Genomic DNA, 20,496 nt, shown 5'->3' with positions numbered 1-20,496 from the left:
GGGGGTCGACCAGAAAAGGTGGTCGGCCTGTCACTTTTAGTGGTCGGCCGACCACCCAAAGTAGTTTCCCAAACAAAAAGTGGTCGGCCAGGGGGAATGGTGGTCTCCATACTGAAAGCAAGCCAATGGTGGGGTGGGAAACCATAAAATGTGGCTCAATGACCAAGAAAACCAGTTTTTTGACCAGAAAATCGGCTAGCGGGGAGAAAAGTGGTTTCCAAGGAGAAAACTGGTCTCCCACCCTTGTACCACCTTCCAAACAAGGAAAATAAGGTTCGTGCCAAGAACGAACCAACACGGATGCAAAACAAGAGTTCAGGAGGCAAGATGCGCGGCCGGGGGCCTCAAAAATTGGCTATTGAGCACAAAAAGTGGCGTATGACCACAAAGTGGTCTCCCGGGCCACAGTGTCCCTCTAGGCAGAGGAAACAAGGTGTGTTCCAAAAAACGTGCCAAATGAAGAATGTTAAGCGGTCCCGAACCGAGGCGCACAGCCAACGGCTCCGAAAATCGAAAACTAGTCTCCAAACGGGAATAGTGGCCTACGACCACGAAAAGTAGTCTACGACTACTGAGAGATGGTCTACAAGACCTCTCCCTCCCTCCGGGAAGAGAAAGCAAAACTTGGTCTGCGGACCGAGTCAAAGTACAAAGGGTCTCGAGATCTGGAGGCGAGGCTCTCAGCCAAGAACTTCGAAACCTCGAAACAAGCACAACATGCGCAATCACCAAGCGCTCAGTCAGTGACGTCTGAGTCTTAAGGTCGGTCAAAAATGAAGTGTCTACACTTGCGATTTGAGTTTTCTTCACTGTTCTTGGGTCAACTTCATAATTGCGGGATGAGATGGATTGAGGCTGCACCAGAGGTGAATAGTGGTAGTGGCCAGTGAAATTAGGGTTAGGGTTTGGGACATTAGGATTAGGAGGTTAGAGATAAAGATAGAAATAAAATTTTATATTTGGACAAAATTAGAATTAAAAAAAAATGAAAGAGATGGAGGTCTTCAGCAAAAAAGTATGGGTAAATAGCAGTCATTTTGTTTAAAAATGGATAGAGTTGTAGAGGTAGGTAATGTTGGAAGGTTTCACTAGACTTTTTTTGGAGACTTTAATGTTGGTCTTATTATGTAGACTTATTTAATTTATAAGCCTTACATATTTTTTCACTAATCAATATTTCTAAAAAATGTTAGAGCAAAATAAGGCCATGTTTGTTTGGGTAGATATAAGCTTGGGATTGGACTAATAGTCCAATAAAATTATTAATCCGATGTTTGGTTAAACAATTGAAGTACGGATTAATTATTTTAAATTTGACTATTAATTAAGATAGGATACATAATCTAACGGATTCGTAGTCTTAGGACTATTAGTCATGTGAATGCTAATCCAGTCCGCCGAAACAAATATAGCCAAAGTGTTTTAAAATTTCTTAGTGCATTTAAATCTCCCTAGAATATAGGATAAGTTTGGTAGATTTTGATATGGTCAAATAAATTATTTAATTTATGATTTAATATTCGCATGTCTAGCATACAACTAAAAAAAATCTTAACTTTTAATTTTTCTTTTAGTGATATATTTTTTTTTAAAATCATGTTTTTTCTTTAAATTTTTTCCTCCCACCGTTTTATATAGAAAAATGTAAATAATATTTTATTTGAAAAAATAAAAAAAAAGAGAAAAAACAACTGATTTTGCCTTTCTTTTTCTTTTTTCTTTTTTTTGGTCATTCATGGAGACTTTTTCAAATTTTTTTTTTTTAAAAAACTTTTCTAGTTTGTTTAATTGAATAAAACCCAAAAATATAAAATTTTATGATAACTTTTAAAAAAAGTCCACTTAAAAAAAAAAATCATTAGAAAAACCAAACGAACCCCAAACAAACACTATGCCGGTGGCTCACGGGTGTGCGAAGCAATTATAAGGTATTGGGTCAAAGCTGGGTCGGGTACAGAGTTAGGATCTGGGGTTTAACGGCAGAGTACTGGGTCGGGGTTAAACGTCGTTGGTATCACCGGCGTGAAGTCTACGGCGGCGACACCACCACAAGGTAACGGAGGCGTGACGGTTGTTTCTCGCTAAGTATGAACCCTAATAACCAGCTCGACAATGGCGGAGCTAGGGTTCTTCAAGTATCAGCATAGAGAGACCGATTAAATTTTTCTTGAATTGAATTTATTCACAAAAACGAAGAACACACACACAAAAATGCCTAAGAAACAACAGCAGCAACAACAACAACAACTGATTGTTGTGATTGAAGGGACAGCGGCCTTGGGTCCTTACTGGAGCACCATTGTGGCAGATTACTTGGAAAATATCATCAGGTTTAGTCTGCTATATTATTATCATTATATCTGCAAAACTAAGCATTTTTCACAAAATATTACAGATTTGGTGTTATTAGACTGAATTATCATGATACTTCTTGTGTGTCTTTGATCCTTACTTTTGATTACTGTTTTCATAGTTTGATTTTTGTTTTTTAATAATTCAGGATTGGTTATTTTTGTTTGTTGTGGCTGATTATGATGTGGATAGATAGACTTGAACTTGGGTTTTTCTTTGTATAAAAGATCTATTTGTTAACTTTGATCATGCATAAATGACAATTGGAGTATTTCTTTGCTAATATTAATAGAATGTCTGCTTTATTGATTCATTCATTTAATTTTTGTTTTTGAGTCTAGATTGTGGATTCTGGTGCATCTGGTGATGTCTTTTTTTTTTTTTTTTTTCTTTTTTCAATCAATAGGAGAGTAATTAGTAATTACAATATTACATCATCAAATAGACTACTAGCTCACAATAGTTAGAAAGTCAACAAAGCCAGCTCACCTAACAACTAACAACCACTCGACTACTAACATAAGCCCCAATGGGGGAGAAATAAGCACTATATACTACCACAGTCTCCATAGGAGTTAAACCTAAGACCTCACACCACAAAGGGTGTTGCACGACTACTAGGCCAAATGCCTTGTCTGCATATTGTGATGAAACTGTCTTTGTATTGAAATTGAATATGTTTTTTTATTAAAAAAATACTCCATATAATGCTATTTCTTACCTTATTTCCTTACTCCAAAACACAAGTGAGTGGCTCCCATGTGTATTTATGATGTGGACCTCATTGCTTTGTGTTTATGAGTGAGAAAATGAGATAGTAAATATGATTATGTAAAGCATTGCTCTTTTTTATTTTTTATAATAACAGCCCCGATTGGATTTTTGTTCGCATGGATGGTTATGAGTTGTATTTGAAGGATCTTTATCGCTTGAATAACTAAATTTATCAGGTTTTATGTAAAACTTTTTGAAGGATCTCAATTCATCACTCAATGCAACTAAAATAACAAGTGAAAATTTGTCCTGCAATAAAAGTGAGAGAATGCCTTAGCTGTTTCTTCAATATCTGACACTATGGTGTCTTTTGCAAAGGTGGAGATTGTGATCATCACATAAAAGAAAATTAATGTATAGCTCCGCTTAAATTTGTATGTAAAGGATGAATATCTTATAATTTTATTTATTTATTATGTCATTTCATGTTTCTGCTTTTGTTTAATTTAATTTATAGGATTTTATTGCAATTGTCTTGGATGATTATCTTGTCCATACCAAGATTGGGGTTGCTACATTAATTTCATCATGAAAGAGGATCCTCATTAATTTTGTCTTGGAACTAGAAGAGCAACTGTGTTTTCATCTGGTAGAATTAAGAGAGGGAGAGAGATTGTGTCTGTCTTTATTGATTCAAGTTTTGCAATCAGTATTGTGTCGGGGTCAGTTCTTTTTTCAAAAAAAAAAAAAATATTTTCCTTCTCTTTTTGGTCATTTTGTGTTTATCTATACATCTTCACAATTTTAGATTATTATTTGCTTGATCAATTACTATGAATATTTCAAGGGTTTGTATCTGAAGATCTCCTTTGTTCTAATACAAGAAACTAAAATAACAAATATAAATTCCCTTTGGTAGAAGTAGAACTGAGGGAGAATATATCAAGGGTTTGCATCTAAGGATCTCATTTGATCTAATTCATAAAACTAAAATAACAAATATAAATTCCATTTGGTAGAAGTAGAACTAAGGGAAAATCTATTTTTCTTGTCTTGCTTGTAGGGTTTGATGAGTTTCTTGACGTTGAATTGTTGCTACAGGGGATCGACCTCTCTTACCTATTTGTATATTTATTATCTTATCTATTTGTATATGTATTCTCTTTCTTTCGGCTGCAAGAGTAGATAACTTACTAATACAATACAATACCCCTATTTGCAAAATTTGTTAGTTATGTTGAATTGCTGTCATGTTGTTGATCAAAGTCCTACTATTGTTGACTTTCTCTAGTGAGCCAAGATCTTTTGAATGTCTAATATCATTAGCCTGTCTCTTTTTGGAAGGGAATTCTGTGAAAAGAATATGGATTGCCAATTCTTGCATTTGCTTGTGGTGATTATTTATACATTGGAAAGTCAAATTGCAGATTCAAAATCAACCTTCCTTTTTGTTGTTTATAACCATTTTATTGAAATAGGCATCAGAGGAGTGCAAGCCCTTTGCTGCCACTATACCTCCCCAAAATCAAAGCATGTAGAAAATCAACAATTTCATTCTTGTTACTGGTTATAAAAAGCAGAAGTGCATTCCCCTTTGATTGATAGGGGAATGGATGGTGAGCATGGAAAGAAGAAAAAGAATAAATTTGGAATTTCACATGGAGTATGTTTAGGACATCATTGATTGAAGCTTTGGATTAATAATATTGAGGGCTCAGGCTATGGCTGTTTGTGATTAGGGCTGTAGCGCTTGTGTTCTTCTCTTCTCTCTTCTTTCTCTCTTTCCGTTCTACAGTAAACTGATTTAGGGCCGCTTGCTGGATATTCAAAATAGAAGCCATATAAGGCCTAAACACTGTATAAATATTTATATATAGAGAAAGCATTCTTGGTGTTGAATCTATATAAATATTTTTCTTGTTTCACTTGTAGGTTTTGTCTTGGTAAGCAGTGAGTAATTTAGGGTTTGAATGGTTAAATTGAAGGCTAATAGGTAGGAGGGGGAGTTAGGGTTGATTTGGGATGATTGCATAGGGTTTTGGGGCTGCAAAATGAACTTTTTGATGGTTGTGAATAGTAATCCGAGAATAGTATTTGGATTATTTGCTCAAAGAAAAGAAGAAAGACAAGGAGAGGAAGAAGAGAGGGAAAGAGGTTCTTCACTCTTGTAAGGGTACAATTTCAAATTTTCATTAATTTAGCTCTTCATTGAAACTAAAGATTACATCTATATTTATAAGGTGCTAGCATTTCTGACTTCTACGAGGAATAGGACACTAATATTAGAAACTAAGAATATTTGATAACTACAAAAATTCTAGACCAACTAGGACTCCAAATAAAATTCAAATAATATTACTTGACCCGCAAGGTAATCAATGGATTCTGTCTAGCACTCAGGAGCATCTTTATTTGCACACCACCCTTTTTCTCAGTGCACACCATTATTTTTGTTCAGATATCAACTACTGAACGAAAATCAATTGTTCGGATATCAAGTATTGAGCTTGGTTTTATTTTAATAGCTGATATCTGAACCATGTATTTTTATTCAAAAGTTGATATTTGAACGAAAAAATGGTTTGAATTGAGAGGTTTTGTGGTGTGCAAAATAGAAGCTCCCCTATTACTCATATCACTGAAACCTACTATAATGTCATAGAATATGTCCGACATACTGAATAAAAGTAAGTACAAATAAATACTCAATTTTTTTTTGAAATTTCTATCCATGATGTCCTAAACATGCTTTATGTACAAATAAATACACCATGGTACATCATTCTGAATATTTCTTGTCAACTCATCTATAACTAAAGTAAAAAGATAAAGACTTAAGGTAGATCCTTGGTGTTAGTGGATGAGACTAGAGAAGGAATTAACGCAAAATTGGAGATTTGGAGAGAAGCACTTGAATTTAAAGGATTTCGGATAAGCAAAACTAAGACAGAATACATGGAGTGTAAATTTAGTAACAGTAACTGTAACAGTAACAATGAAAGCAGGAGAGAGGTGAAGATTGAGAACCAAAAACTACCTAAGAGTGTACATTTTCGTTATTTAGGGTCGATTATCACAACGGCGGAGGAGATTGATGCGGATGTGGTCCATAGAATAAAGGTAGGGTGGCTAAAATGGAGAAGTGCGTCTGGGGATATGGTGCGATTAACGAGTAACCACTAGACTAAAAGGAAGGTTCTATATAATAGCTATTAGACCAGCGATGTTGTATGGGACGGAGTGTTGGGCAATCAAGAAACAACATGTAGATAAGATGAGTGTTGCTGAGATGGGGATGCTAAGTTGAATGTGTGGCAAGACTAGAAAAGACAGAATTAAGAATGAGTATATTCAGGAATGGGTAGGAGTAGCACTGATAGAAGATAAGTCGAGAGAGAATAGATTGAGATGGTTTGGTCATATTTAACGGAGACTAACAAAGACAGTAGTGAAGAGATGCGATGCAGTGATGGTAGATGGAAGCGTTAGGGGACAGGGTAGACCTAGATTGACGTTGACTAGTGTAGTAAATAGAGATATGAATCTACTTAATTTGACTAACGAAATGGCCTTTGATAGAGCCTCGTGGAGAAGAAAGATTCATGTATCCGACCACATTTGATGGGACTTAAGGCTTGGTTTGGTTGGTTTCTTCTTTCCACGCTCGCGGGCATCCTTTGCCTTGCTGTTTGGCATGCTGCATCTATCTACTTTGAAAAACCTACCTAGGAAATTGTGTAAGCATTGAATATTGTGATTGAGAGAAATATGTGAATAGGCATCTCAAGTAACTTTCCTTTCTCAATTAGCATTTGAACAAACTTTTTACCTGATATTATTATTGATCTCAACAAAATTGTTAATCAATGTATGTGGTTACACTTGATACAATATTTTATTGACCTTTTTAAGTTATTCTATTTATTCTTTGGCTCCTCTTTTGGAGGATAAGAGGGTTTGGGCTCTTCATACATCTGGAGCATTTTCTTGTAAGTCTTTTTTTGACAAAATCGTCGATACTCCTCATGTTCCTCAGTTTCCTTTTTGCAAAAGAATTTGGAAGGCTTGTGTTCCTCTAAAGGTGAAGGTGTTCATGTGGGCCTTGGTTCATGGAGGCATTTTGACAAATGATACATTGCAGAAACGAAGACCTAATCGCTTTCTGAATCCTCAGTGGTGGATTCTGTGTTGTAAGAATAGAGAATCCGTGGACCATTTGTTTCTGCATTGCCCCAATTGCTTTGAATTTATGGCACAAATTGTTTTTGTTGGGGAATGTTATGTGGGTAGTCCCAAAAGGGAGTGAGCATATGCTCCAAGTTGACTTTCACGCTTTCGGAGGATTGAAGAGAGCCAAAATGCTATGGTCTTGTGTGGTCTTTGCAACTTTTTGGGTTCTATGGATTGAAAGTAATGTGAGGGTATTTGAAGATAAGTTCCGGGAGGTGGATTGTTTGTGGGATAGTGTTTGCCACTCAACTTCTTTTTAGGTTTCGGGGAATCCTTTATTTAAGGGGTCCCACTTTTTTTTTGTTAGTTAAAGATTGGTTGGCGGTGTGTGATACGTAAGCTTTTGCTTAAGAGTATCTTGTTAGGGTTTTGCGTTGTGTTTTCTCCTTTTCTTTTGTAAGAGGTTGCCTCATCCTCGCTTACTTTTTTGATTTATCAATAAAGTCCTTTGTTGTTGTTCCAAAAAAAAAAAAAAGTTTTTCTATTTATTCTGATTCAATGTATAATTATTATTATTTTTTTGGGTCAGCCCACATATGAGATTCTAACATTATTTAGTAGTTGAATAATAACTGCAAATGACACTTTAGTAATTAATATATTTTCATTTTATTTATTGTTGATTTTGTGCAGGTCTTTTTGTGGTAATGAAGTGTCGGGACAGGTACACCACATTTTTCATTGTACTTTTGTTTTTGAAATTTAACAATGCTTTCTCTATGTATTTATATATGTATGTAATCCAGAAGGCATTTTACTTGTGTTTTTATGTTTATAGAGTTGATTTCACTGCACATGCCAAGAAAGCTAATTTGTTCAGCTATTTCCTTAGCAGAATACTATTCCTTCAGGACATAATAGCATGTTGGCATCTCATCTTATTTGTTTACGTTGCTCGATATATATCTCGGCCTTTTGTTATTCCATAAATATCAATATAAGTTATTCCACAAATATCAATAAAAGAAAAAAAAGTTCTGATATACATACTTTTTCTAAGAAAAAATTTAGCTAGCTATACCCAAAAAAAAAAAAAAAAAAAAAAAAAAAATTCTTAGAATTAAACCAATCAAACATATTATTGAGAAGGATTGTTTATTTGACCTCACTTTGGATGTCAGTAACTACAAGAATTGGACGGACTTAATTTGCAAAATGTCTTTAGTGCATGCAAAGAACAAATATGCTTAACTTGGTTAAGTATCAATGCCATAATTTGATTTTATGCCATGATGGCAGAATTTACTCTGAAAAATGTTTTTCTACTTAAAATCAATTTATAGAGTTCTGCACCTTATAGAAATGCTATTAGTTTCTGGTGCACTATTGCAAATCAATTCTTTTTATATCTAGTCTTTGAAATACAACTCATGAATTAATCCCTTCATAGTTCACAACATGTTAGGTTGAGTAGCTCTCAAGCAAGTCTGTTTTATTTTGAATTATTGATGGTTAGTGGACACAATTCCACTTTCATAATACTGGATTACCCCAACTTCTCCTTGTTACACGGTCTTGGATAGAACTCAACACAAAAAACTAGCTATTGAGGTGCGGGTGCCCTCAGACTTGTATACTTCGCATTGCTTTGAAACTAGGCGATGTGGGATTTTGTTTCATACCTTCCCTCATGTGCAGCTTGCTTACTTAGCAACACCTACTGCGTGCAGGCCAGGGACATGCACTCTACCCATCCTTGGGTATTTTGGCTCTGATACCATCTTACATAGTCTTTGACAGAACTCAATTCCAAAAACTAGCTGTTAAGGTGAGGGTGCCCTCACGCTCCTATACTTCACATTACTTTCGTACTCAGGCGGTGTGGGATTTTCCTTAACCTCCTTGAAAGCGCCTTTCCCAAGATCTTATATATGGAAGTGACCAAACTAATAGGCCTAAAATTCTAAATCTTCACAGAGTTCTTTTTTGATATCAAGCAAATGTAAGAAGCATTCGTACACAAATTCACTACTCCCCTGTCATAAAACTCTCCCAAAATACTTACCAAGATCCCTTTCACCGCCTCCTAACGATCTTGAAAGACTGCCATAGAGAACCCATTCGGGCTAGGAGCTTTATCTCTCTCACAATCAAAGACAACCTCTTTAATCTTCATCTCCTCAAATGATCTCTCTAACCATTTGGCACTATCTTCATCAACAAGTCTCCAATCTAGACGCTCAATTCCTGGTCTCTTAATCCCCCTATCCGAGTAAAGATTTGCATAGATATTATAAATCTCATTGCATATTTGATCCTTCTTATCTACAAACATTCCTAGATTTACCTCGAGCCTCTTATTGAACTTCTTCCTTTTCCCATCCGCAACCTTATGAAACAACCTGGAGTTGATATCACCCTCCTTGACCCATCGTATTTTGGCCTTTTGAGTCCAAATTTTTTTCCTTAATCATTTCTTCAAACTTTGCTTTTAATTCAATCCTTTCATTCCTCAAATTTCCGTCCAAACCATCCTTCACCTCAATATTATCCAACTTTTGTATTTTGGGTGAACTCCTTTTCCCTCTTGCTAAGGTCACCAAAAACCTCTCTATTTCACTCCTCAGTCTCTCCTTCATCATTTTCAATTTTCTCATGAATTTGAAACCCTTCCATCCCTGGCAACTACAACTTCTCCACCAATCCAAAAAATTGTCTTTAAAAGAATGATGCTCTTCTAACCACATATTTTCAAATTTGAAAGGTGATGGTCCCCATTTAAACAGACTACTCTCAATAACAACATGACAATGATCAGAAACAATTATTGGAAGTAGCTAATAATAAGTTTTTGATCATTTGAGATTGTAGTTTTTAGAGCTTAAGCAATTGTACCCTAGATGGGATTTTCTTTCTCTAACATGCAAGTTCTTGATTTGATTGCATCACCCATTGGTAAGCTTTGCGTATGTTGCAAGTAATATGGACAAAAAGGGAAAAGGTAAAAGAAAAAATAAAACATCTATTGCTTATATTCTATTTCACCAAAAACCCAGTTACTTTTAAATCTATTTATTTATCTAATTTGTTGTTTCCAGCTTTTGACTCACAAAATTGTATACTGTTATTATGTACAATATGAACCCACTATAAAGCTTGCAGAGTTCTCACATTATAGGTTTTCTGTCTAACAGATGTGATAATTCATACAACATCCATGTATCCACATATTATTTATTTATTAATTTTTCATAGAAAGAGCTTTTATTAAAAATATATTTGATATATCCATTGTTGTCAAATTCGCGAATCATGAATCGTTTTGCTAAATCATATCAAAATTGTGAATCGTAATATTTTTTAATATTTAATATGATATATACTTTTATATATTTATATACATAAAAAAATACTCCGTGTTTAAAATAAAATAAATTATTAATATAACTAAATTGTGTATATGTATACATATAAAATCATGTATATCAATATAACTAATTAATCTCTTCTATATATCTTGATGAGTTGGCGAAAGCAACACCGTTTCATGCATTATGTAAACAAAAACAAAAATAGAACTGAATTATAGTGAATCACAAAGAATCATAGTGAATCGTACAATTCACTCAATTTTGAATTCAACAACACAATTCAAATCGTTTTGCTGAAATTCATATCGAATTGTATGAATTGAATCATAGATCCTACAATTCTAACAACCATGGATATATCCATAATTAAAAAATAGCCATTGCTATATCATGATATTTTGTAATATATTTTTGATAAGTTGTGGTTTTTCAAGCTTTGCAAAATATTGTATCACAACTCAGTGATTTATGATATATTGATCATTATATCTTGGATGAAATCTTACTTCCCAAGGGGACATCTCATAAGTGCCCAATCAAGGCTTGAGCCAGGGTCCTACTGCGCCTTTTATACACTTAGTAATGACCATACCATTTATCTCCATCACTGTGTCTTTGGAATAACATCCATCTTCACCACTAGTCTTGTTTACATCTTTGATGCAACATAAGACAGGTTATAGGAAATACTAAATAAAAAAGACAGGTTATAAAGGAAATACAAGCATCAGCAAATCAGAAACTTCACTGAGAAGGAGATCATTGTGGAATTAAAAAAAAAAAAATGGATTGGAACATGTAAATATCAGCAAGGTCGCTAAGGTTTCCAAAGAGATCAAAGAGAGAGAACAATATAAGATAGAGAGGGAACCAGATAAAACTATCAGCAGTTTTCTGGAGGAGCTTGAACACTATTCTGAACCTCGTTATATGTAATGTACTGCAAATGGAGTAACTGAAGAGCCCTCGTTGAAACAAGTTATTGACTCGAATTATATGTAGCGTGTATTTCTATAAAAAAAATCCATGCCTTTGCTCATAGGGAAGCATTCTTTGCCTTGCATATGTAGTGGTCTTACATCTAGGAATTCTTTATTTAAAAAAAAGTTTGTGAACTCCCTTCTTTAAATTTACAAGTTTCTAGCTTGACCATAATTTCTTTCTTCTTATTATATATCTCTTTTTATGTATTCTTGTAAATACAGAAGCCATCTTCTTCTGTTGCGGAGCTCTCCCTAGTCGCGTTTAATGCTCATGGATCTTATAGTGGTATGTTTTATTCCCTCTAGTTTTTAGCTTATTATGGCCCTGTTTGGTAGAGCTGTGGGAAAGTGCTTATAGCTTATGCCTTAACAGCTTATAGCTTATAATTATGAACATAAGCTGATTTCTGACTTATAAATTAAGCATCTCCTGCCCCACTCAAAGAATAAACTGATTTCTGACTTACAAAAAGTTATAAGCTGCATTGTTAAGCTAAACCAAACACATCAAAATAGCTTAAATTAAACTAAAAGCTAAAATAAGCAGCTTTTAAGCTGCACCAAACAGGCACTATATATACCTCTTTTTATGTATTCTTTTAAGTGCACTTTTCCCAAAATTTTATCCAGTCATGCACAATTCAACCCTGATCCCTTTCCCTACCTATTGGCATTCAATGTAACCCTTAAAAGACTAAATTACTTACATTTTCAGGCCATTAAATAGTTCTTATTCTGAAAATCCATTTAGCTGTCCTACATAGTATGTAATACATACATCAAGTGTTTTATCTTCTTGTTGTGATCCTTGAATCTTTTGTCTTTCATGTTATTTGAAGAAAGGTTTTGAAAACCAGACTGGACCGGACCGGTCGGTCCAACCAGTTGGCCCATCAACCGGCTCAATTTCTGGTCCAGATAGCCCAAATAACCGTTTTGCTTATAAATTCATGTTGGCCTGCTGCGACCCGCTTGAACGGCACGCCTTAATGAACTGTTGGGTTTGAAAGAAGCATTCTAAAATATTATGATGGTAGGAGGATTTGAAGCTCTAACCTTCACAAATTATTGTGGCATGCTATCCACCAAACCATTCATACACTTGTTGCTAATTATGCAAAAAACAAATAGTATTATATCTTTTTTTTAGTTTTTTCATTTTATTTTATTATATACAAAGACTTTCTTTCCTTCTAACTTAACTTTTTATACAAATATATTATAAAATTATTTATGACATAATTATGACATAACGGTTTAATTATGGTACACCCAAAAACCATTGACTTGTTTGCCCGATCACTCTTTCGGTTCGCTCACCAGTCCAGTTTTCAAAACATTGATTTGAAGCTTAAGTTGCACTCGGCCTATGATTTGCGTGAACTTCTGTTTATCTTCTCTATAATCTTTTGCTTTAGTAATATACAATTGTGCATATAATTTTGTGTTGTGACTTAATATTCTCGTTTCCTAGATTTGCTAACAGCGCCCCCTCAACCCCTGCCCTAATCCATAAAACTTCATCCTTGATGCAGCTTGTTTAGTACAGAGAACTGGCTGGACAAGAGATGTTGATATTTTCTTGCAGTGGCTATCTGCGTTACCCTTTGCTGGTGGAGGTTTCAATGATGCTGCTATTGCGGAAGGACTTGGTGAAGCTATAATGGTGTGTTGTGTTGATTATGTTACAACTTCTTATATGCACTTGACATTTTAGTTTTCTAATTTAAGAGCACTGGTCAATTTGATGGCCCCTTAATTGCATTTTGTCCTAGTTTTTGTCCACATTTATATATAATTTCAAGCTCCTCTTTTTTAACTAGAACATTTTACTTATAATGAATTCTATTTAAAGGTAGAATAAATTGATTCATGTGAAATCTATGTTGATTTTCCGTATCTAATGTCTATATTCCTGTAATTTCCATTTTACTTATAATGAACATTTCCAAAGTTTCCTGCTGCTGCTTAGCAGATACTTTCCTATGTGCACTTGTTAAACTCTATGTTCATAGTTATTCTGATGTGTCATTCAGATGCTTTCTCCTCCAAATGGAAGCCAAGCCCAGCAAAATGTGGATGGACAAAGGCACTGCATTCTGATTGCAGCAAGTAATCCTTATCCCTTGCCCACACCAGTTTATCGACCCAAGCTGCAGAATTTGGAACAGGGTGAAAACATGGAGGCTCAAACGGAAAGTCGTTTGTCAGATGCTGAGATGGTTGCCAAATCATTTGGTCAGGTAATAGAGTTGTTCTTTATTTGTTTACCGACGATGGTTTTATGTTTGTTGCAGACCACCAGTCAGCTGACCATTACTTTTCCATGCAGTGTTCTATTTCTCTGTCAGTCATTTGTCCAAAACAACTTCCAAAACTTAGAGCAATCTACAATGCAGTAAGCATGGAAATTTCAGTTGAACTTTTAATTTATTTGTGTTACCTTATCTAGAGTTTGTTAGATGAAGTAAATATGCATGTTTATGTGAACTGACAATTGCAATATGCTTGCTTAGTTGAAATGATTTTTGTATGCCAGCTACTCTCTTTGAACTTCACTCAATGTTTTATTTCACTGCAGACTGTAATTAGAGAACTAGGCCATTAGATGCTTTTGTGTCTGTTGACACGTGGAAGGACAGTTGGAAGTAGTGGTCTATTTTCTTCATCAGTCTTGATAGAGAACATTAATTCACTGAGTAATAATCATTTAAAGACATATAGGTGTTTCATGAGGCATTGTCCTGCCATTTCAAGCCTACACAATGATTTCCATTTATTCATGATGGTGCCATGGTGGTAAGAGCTTCTACATTTTCTATGGTGGTAAGATCATCTGACCAGCAGACGATGGTCAAATCTGAGCACATTGTGCAGTACATTTATGGTGAGGTGAAGTCAGAGTGCACTCAATGCCCCAATACTTTGTGCCTTCATGTTAGTGTCTTTTATATCATATACTTTTGTGTCATTCCAATACAATATTCAATAAATCCTTGCTGGATCAGTTACATCTAAGTTTCCCTATAACTCCACCTTAAAGTTGAGAGGACCTTTTATCTGCATTTTACATCTCCTTATGACATTCAAGCATTAAACTTTTGAATTTGGAGTACATTAAACATCTCCAAAAGACGCCCTTAATCACTTTGCTTCCTGGCCTATTAAACCTAGTTGCAATCTTGGTTTTGGCTTCACTCATGAAACCTGCTGGAATTTTTTCCTCTGCCTCCTAAAAACAACATTTGTGTGGGAATATTTATGGACTTAATGCTGCATTTGGAATGTGGAGAAGGATTAGGGGGATTAGATGTTCCTGAACAACTAGCTCCCAAACATCCAATTCAGGACTATGCACACCTGTTTCCAGCCTTATCTAGTGTCTGGTTGCTGCTAGGTTATGGTTGGCCCCACAATTTTTTAAGGTTGGATCTTGCGCCAAGTCTTATCCTGGGATAAATAATCCACCCCTGTGGAGGAAGGGAGAGAGAAAATAAATTCCTTTAGGCTGCTAAAAGGTAGGGATCGATTCGTTATGTTGTTGGTTATAAGTCAAACACTCCATGTGTTGTAATGATAATGACTGCACTCCCAATTGAAAGTACATGGGCAAAATGTTGACTGTGCAACTCACAGATAAGGATACAAATCGAAGAATATTTTTTTTTGTCTTTTTTGTATAGATAGATGGTTGTCGGGGGGAGGTCAATTCATCCTTGGACCAATTTTTAGATTTTTTAGAGGCCTTTTGATAAGGTTTTTGAGGCATATTTGCTATAGGTCTTCTTTTCCAGGTTGTGCACCCCCTTTGTCTTTTTCAATAATTTTTTAATTAAAAACGAAAAGAAAAGATAAGATGCATTGAAGATAAAGATGAAGTAAAATCTAGAGTTGTAGTGCTGTGGGAGGGTGGGTTAAAGTTCGAAGAAAAATAAATGTATTGCAGCCTGTTGCAACTTTATTTATTGTGTACAGATACAAATGAAAACTCCTATTCTATTAAATGTTGACAACAGCTTCAAATGCAGAAAACTTATCTTTGAGAGGTTGGGTGCTTCAGGGGTTCATGGGTCTTTGATAACCAGGTTTCAATATTCTATTGGCATCATATTGATAATGGCTTCCTGAGAAGACCTTATTATAACCAATGGGTTGGTGTGGTATTTTATGTGCCTTGGTGTAAAGATTTCATTAGACCTAAGATTGTTTACTCCGAAGCCTCTAATATAGTGTCTAGTGGCATTCAATGTGTCATTTGAAAGCTTAAAAGATAATAACTGAATGTCAAGATTATTGTTTGAATTGGAGACAAATGGTAAAACAAATTTTGAGCTATTGTCTTCTAATCCCAGCAACACTTTAATTAGACTCTGCAAAAACCTCCAATTTTCTTTCTTAAAGAATTATTTTGAAACTTAAATTGCTTCAAATTACTATTTACTTAACAGCAAATACTTGAGCCGTACCTGAGTCCTTAGATGAGAATTTTCAACAAGTTCTTGATTGAACTTGCCATCCAAGCACACCCATAATCCAGTGCCTAATTTATATTCTGGTGCAATATCTTTGTCCTTCATTAATGCTATAGACCTTCAATATTTGCTTGAATTTTCTTTTCCTTTTTTCTGTTAGTCCTTGCAATGGTTGACATCTAATGGCCATTATTTCAAGTAATATACAAAGTTTCTTTGCTGTCTATGTATATATAAACATTTATATATACATTATACCCCTCAAGCCTCTGGGGGATCCCCTTATTATATAAAATGATTTTACTACTGCTTACTCTGCATACTTGATGAGGGCATTCAGGTGACTTTATCCTCTTTGTCATTGTAGGGGAAACGCAATCCTCGAGCAACAGATCCGCCTGTTGACAATGTTAAAAATCCTCATTTTCTTGTTCTAATATCAGAGAATTTCATGGAGGCTCGTGTTGCTTTAAGTCGGCCTGGAACCACAAATTTAGCACCCAATCAGAGTCCTGTAAAGCTGGACATAGCTTCAGTTCCTCCAGTTTCAGGGCCACCTTCAACTTCTGTTCCTCCAGGTTTGCATGCTGAACTCACTTGTTTACATCTATTTGATGTTTACTCTTTTTTGATAACCAGGGATGGTTAATAATTCGCAAGATCTTTTAGGTTGCTAGATCATGTGTATAAAAAGATAAAAGGATGGAAGAATTTGTGTCAATCAAACTTTCATGTGGCATAATTTGTTTAACCCCTTAACTTAAAATTTTAACCATTTACTAACTAGCCTCAATTTCTTAAATCGACCGAGTCATCCCTTTCTAATATGCTAACAGGGGATGCATGTTGCTAAGTTTGGTAGATTACCAGCAGTTCTTTTCCATGTATTATAGTTGTACATTCAGAGAACTGATCCTTTAATTGGCCTGCTCAAAGTGTGTTGATTGGTGGATGGCATTGACAATGTGAGAAAACTACATCTTAAAATTTTGGTGTAGGTTTTTTTTGGGAGCATAAGTGTTTCATTGCCCATGCACAAAATTCCATTTTGTCTAGCTAGGAACTTGTGCTGAAAGAAATTTTTGTCCAAACTATTTAGGTTGGCTACACAAATCCTGATTCTTTTTAGGGTCACAACATGATGTTCTCTCATTCCCTCACCTGTCTTTTTTAGTCATCCTTTGCCCTTGCATCACCTTAAGTCCAATCTTGACAAGCCTTCATACTGTTGCAATTATTGGTCTTCACTGCATATAGCGAAAAACTGTGGGGCAATTTTGCTCATCTCGTTCGTAACTGGTAAGTTCTACATGATGTGATCTGTCCTGTGTGTGTATATGTACGTACATTTATTTTCTGATATTCATGTCCACTTTTTGAATTTCTTTCTCTGAGATTTTTTTTAGTGCTTGATGTTTTAATCTTTTGGCACAAAACTATTATTTTATACATGGGTAGTAGAAGAAATGAATTATTTGGATTATGGAAAAGACCATTCATATGGTGGAGAGTGCTTGATTTGGCAATGGTAGATTGGGTGTTATCCTCTTCGTGTGTTCTTTGTGATGATTTCAGGCATTTTGGTTCTAATATGATGGCTTGGGTTCTATGAAAATGTGTAGTTTGTGCGGTGCTATGGAGATTTGGTTGGAAAGGAATTCTAGAATTTTTAGAGAAAATCAGATAATGTCAGGGCTTTGTTGGATAGAATTTGTTATTTGGCTTCCCGCTGGGCTTTGGTTGCTCGTAGTTCCGTGTCTTCTAGTTTCAAGGGCATACCCTTATTTTTGATTGGTAGAGATTGGACAACTGTGCGTGATATGTAATTTTCTTTTTTGGTCCCTTGGGGTGGACTTCTTGTCCTCACACTCTTTCATCTCTCTTTTCCTTCTATTATAATTAAATTTTCTTTGTCGCCAATAAGAATATCTTGGAATTTTTTTTCAAGTTTGATATATATATACATATATATATACTACCCCCATGGAACATCTGTAGAAAGGCCATAAAAATAAGAGGCTTTGCTTATATTGTATAGGCAGTCGTAAAATTAGCGGTAAGCTAGCACCATTGCCACTGATGAAAACTTGTCAATAATTTTTTTGGTGGAATTCTTACATTTTCCTTTGTTATCTCAGTAAATGGACCTATCATGAACCGGCAGCCAATCTCCGTTGGAAACATCCCCCCTGCAACTGTCAAAGTTGTAAGACTCATAACTTCCTTATATATTTATTTTTGCTTGCGGCAAAAAAATAAAGGTGGTTTGCATTATGAATTTTGTACTGTAGAGCTCATGATCTCATAACATACATGTTCAGGAACCCAGCACTGTTGGTTCTATGGTATCTGGTCCTTCTTTTCCACACATGCCGTCTGTTCCTCGAGCAGCTTCTCAAGTAGTCCCAAGCTTGCAGGCATCTTCACCAATATCTGCTTCTCAAGAAATGATTGCAAATAATGATAATATGCAAGATTTAAAACCTATGGTCAGTATGCCTCAGCCCTTACGTCCTGTGGGTCCTGCAGCAGCAAATGTGAGTATTCTGAACAATCTCTCTCAAGCGCGGCAAGTGATGAACTCTGCAGCCCTAACAGGAGGAACTTCTATTGGACTTCAATCAATGGGTGGAACTTCCATGGCCATGCATATGTCAAACGTGATATCCAGTGGAATGGCATCTTCTGTGTCTGCTGCTCAAACTGTGTTACCATCTGGGCAATCAGCTATCACATCAAATGCTGGGTCTGGGACACTTGCCGGAACTGCACAGGTTGCACAAAACTCAGCTCCTGGTTCATTCACTTCTGCTTCTTCTAATGTATCTGGGACTTCAAACCTTGGCATGTCACAACCACTGGGTAATCTTCAAGGAGGTGTTAGTATGGGTCAATCAGTACCTGGATTGAACCAAGGAAATCTTCCTGGAGCTCAGATGGTACAGGGTGGAATGGGCATGAATCAAAACATGATGAGTGGCGGCCCTGGTCTGTCTGGCATGTCATCTGGAACTGGCACAATGATTCCTACACCAGGAATGACTCAACAAGGTCAACCAGGAATGCAGTCCCTTGGTGTGAATAACAATTCAGCAGCCAATATGTCCATGTCCCAACAGACATCAAGTGGGTTGCAATCTGCGCAGTCTAAATATGTGAAAGTTTGGGAGGTAAGACCACCATAGTTTGGAAAGAAATGAGGTTGGATTTACAGTCTGCAGATTCCAGTGCTTAAGAATCTTTCCTATATCAAACCTTGCACTTTCCAAATGATAGTTGGGTTTTCAGTTTTGGACTATCCTTTTGATAATGATTCTGATTTATTGTTCTTAATGTTGAAGTACATGGATTAAATTGGTTTCTGAATTAATGTTTTGCAATATAACTTTTTTTGGATAATTATAAACAGGACAGTTTGGATTTGCTTTAGTTTATGGAAATCTCAGCAAATAATAGTCAGTCATTCTTTTTCTTTCACCATATTTTGTTTTATATTTTCTAATTGTTTGGCGTACATAAACACCATTGTGCCAAATAAAGCCCATAAGTACATTTAACAATTGTTTATATCAATAATTCTCACCCAAGATACTCTGGTTTGAATATTTGCTGAATTTGCATGGTCCCTGTGAAGCTTTCCTTCATAGGAGGAGACATTCTCTATCCAATGCAATCTTATTTCTGGCCAATTATTCACGGAAAAATTGGATGGTTTTGAAATAATTGACTCTGTCATGGTGACACACCTTATAGTTATTTGGCATGAGGTTTTTGTTTAATGCTCCACATTCTTGTCTGTGTATGTTGAGTCATAAACTTTTTCTACTATGATCAGTTGGATGTCCTCTGACTATATATCTACATGTCAATTCAAAGTTACTGAACGTTCTCTTCATTTATAGCCCCCAAAGCCCTAGGAACCACTGGGATATCCGTAGTATCTATACTAAAATGTACCATCTGTCCTCTAATTTACTTGTTTTATTCGTTTCCTTTTGCTCTATGTTAAGATCTTTACCAGGCTTCTAAACTTGCCATCATCTCTTTTGATATGCTCTGCCTGTGCCACTGTTCCACATTAGCTTTAGTCAATCTCATTGGGTTAAAAAGGCCAACATACTCGAAGTTTCTTCTTTTTCTAAAACACTTCCATCCACTTGACAAGTGAGGTCAATTGAATTTCTCTGTGACCCTGTTAAAGTGTCTTCTCCACCAAAGTTCTCCATTGTTTCTTGTCTGGTAAGAAATGGTGGGGTTAGAACTAGTTTTCCTACTAATGCTTCCATAATTCCCTTCACCTAAATTATTAAGCAAAAAATAATAATAACAAACAAATTTACTATGCAACAAATTGGAGAAGTGCAAAAGAACTTTTGCTGACTTGCAACAAATGATTGTGAACAATATCATACCTTGCTTGTTGTGGAGTAAATT

The 20,496-nt window shown here is 35.6% G+C and overlaps 1 protein-coding gene across 1 annotated transcript in view; it reads left to right on the top strand.

Moving 5' to 3' along the window:
* The first annotated feature begins 1,749 nt into the window (after positions 1 to 1,749).
* Positions 1,750 to 20,496, top strand: part of PFT1 (phytochrome and flowering time regulatory protein (PFT1)) — a 38,243-nt gene continuing 19,496 nt past the window's right edge. The window contains exons 1-9 of the mRNA XM_028258201.2: positions 1,750 to 2,330; positions 7,930 to 7,960; positions 11,813 to 11,876; positions 13,126 to 13,256; positions 13,627 to 13,833; positions 13,923 to 13,988; positions 16,430 to 16,640; positions 18,201 to 18,268; positions 18,384 to 19,232. Coding sequence (XP_028114002.2) covers positions 2,212 to 2,330; positions 7,930 to 7,960; positions 11,813 to 11,876; positions 13,126 to 13,256; positions 13,627 to 13,833; positions 13,923 to 13,988; positions 16,430 to 16,640; positions 18,201 to 18,268; positions 18,384 to 19,232 — 1,746 coding nt within the window. The 5' untranslated portion in view covers positions 1,750 to 2,211. The remainder of the gene's footprint in view (positions 2,331 to 7,929; positions 7,961 to 11,812; positions 11,877 to 13,125; positions 13,257 to 13,626; positions 13,834 to 13,922; positions 13,989 to 16,429; positions 16,641 to 18,200; positions 18,269 to 18,383; positions 19,233 to 20,496) is intronic.

The sequence above is a fragment of the Camellia sinensis genome, chromosome 10 (genome assembly GCF_055761805.1).
Source record: "Camellia sinensis isolate YWXY chromosome 10, ASM5576180v1, whole genome shotgun sequence".
Taxonomy (NCBI): domain Eukaryota; kingdom Viridiplantae; phylum Streptophyta; class Magnoliopsida; order Ericales; family Theaceae; genus Camellia; species Camellia sinensis.
The sequence above is the reverse complement of the archived record's forward strand: the minus strand, read 5'-3'. Positions and strand labels throughout refer to the sequence as shown.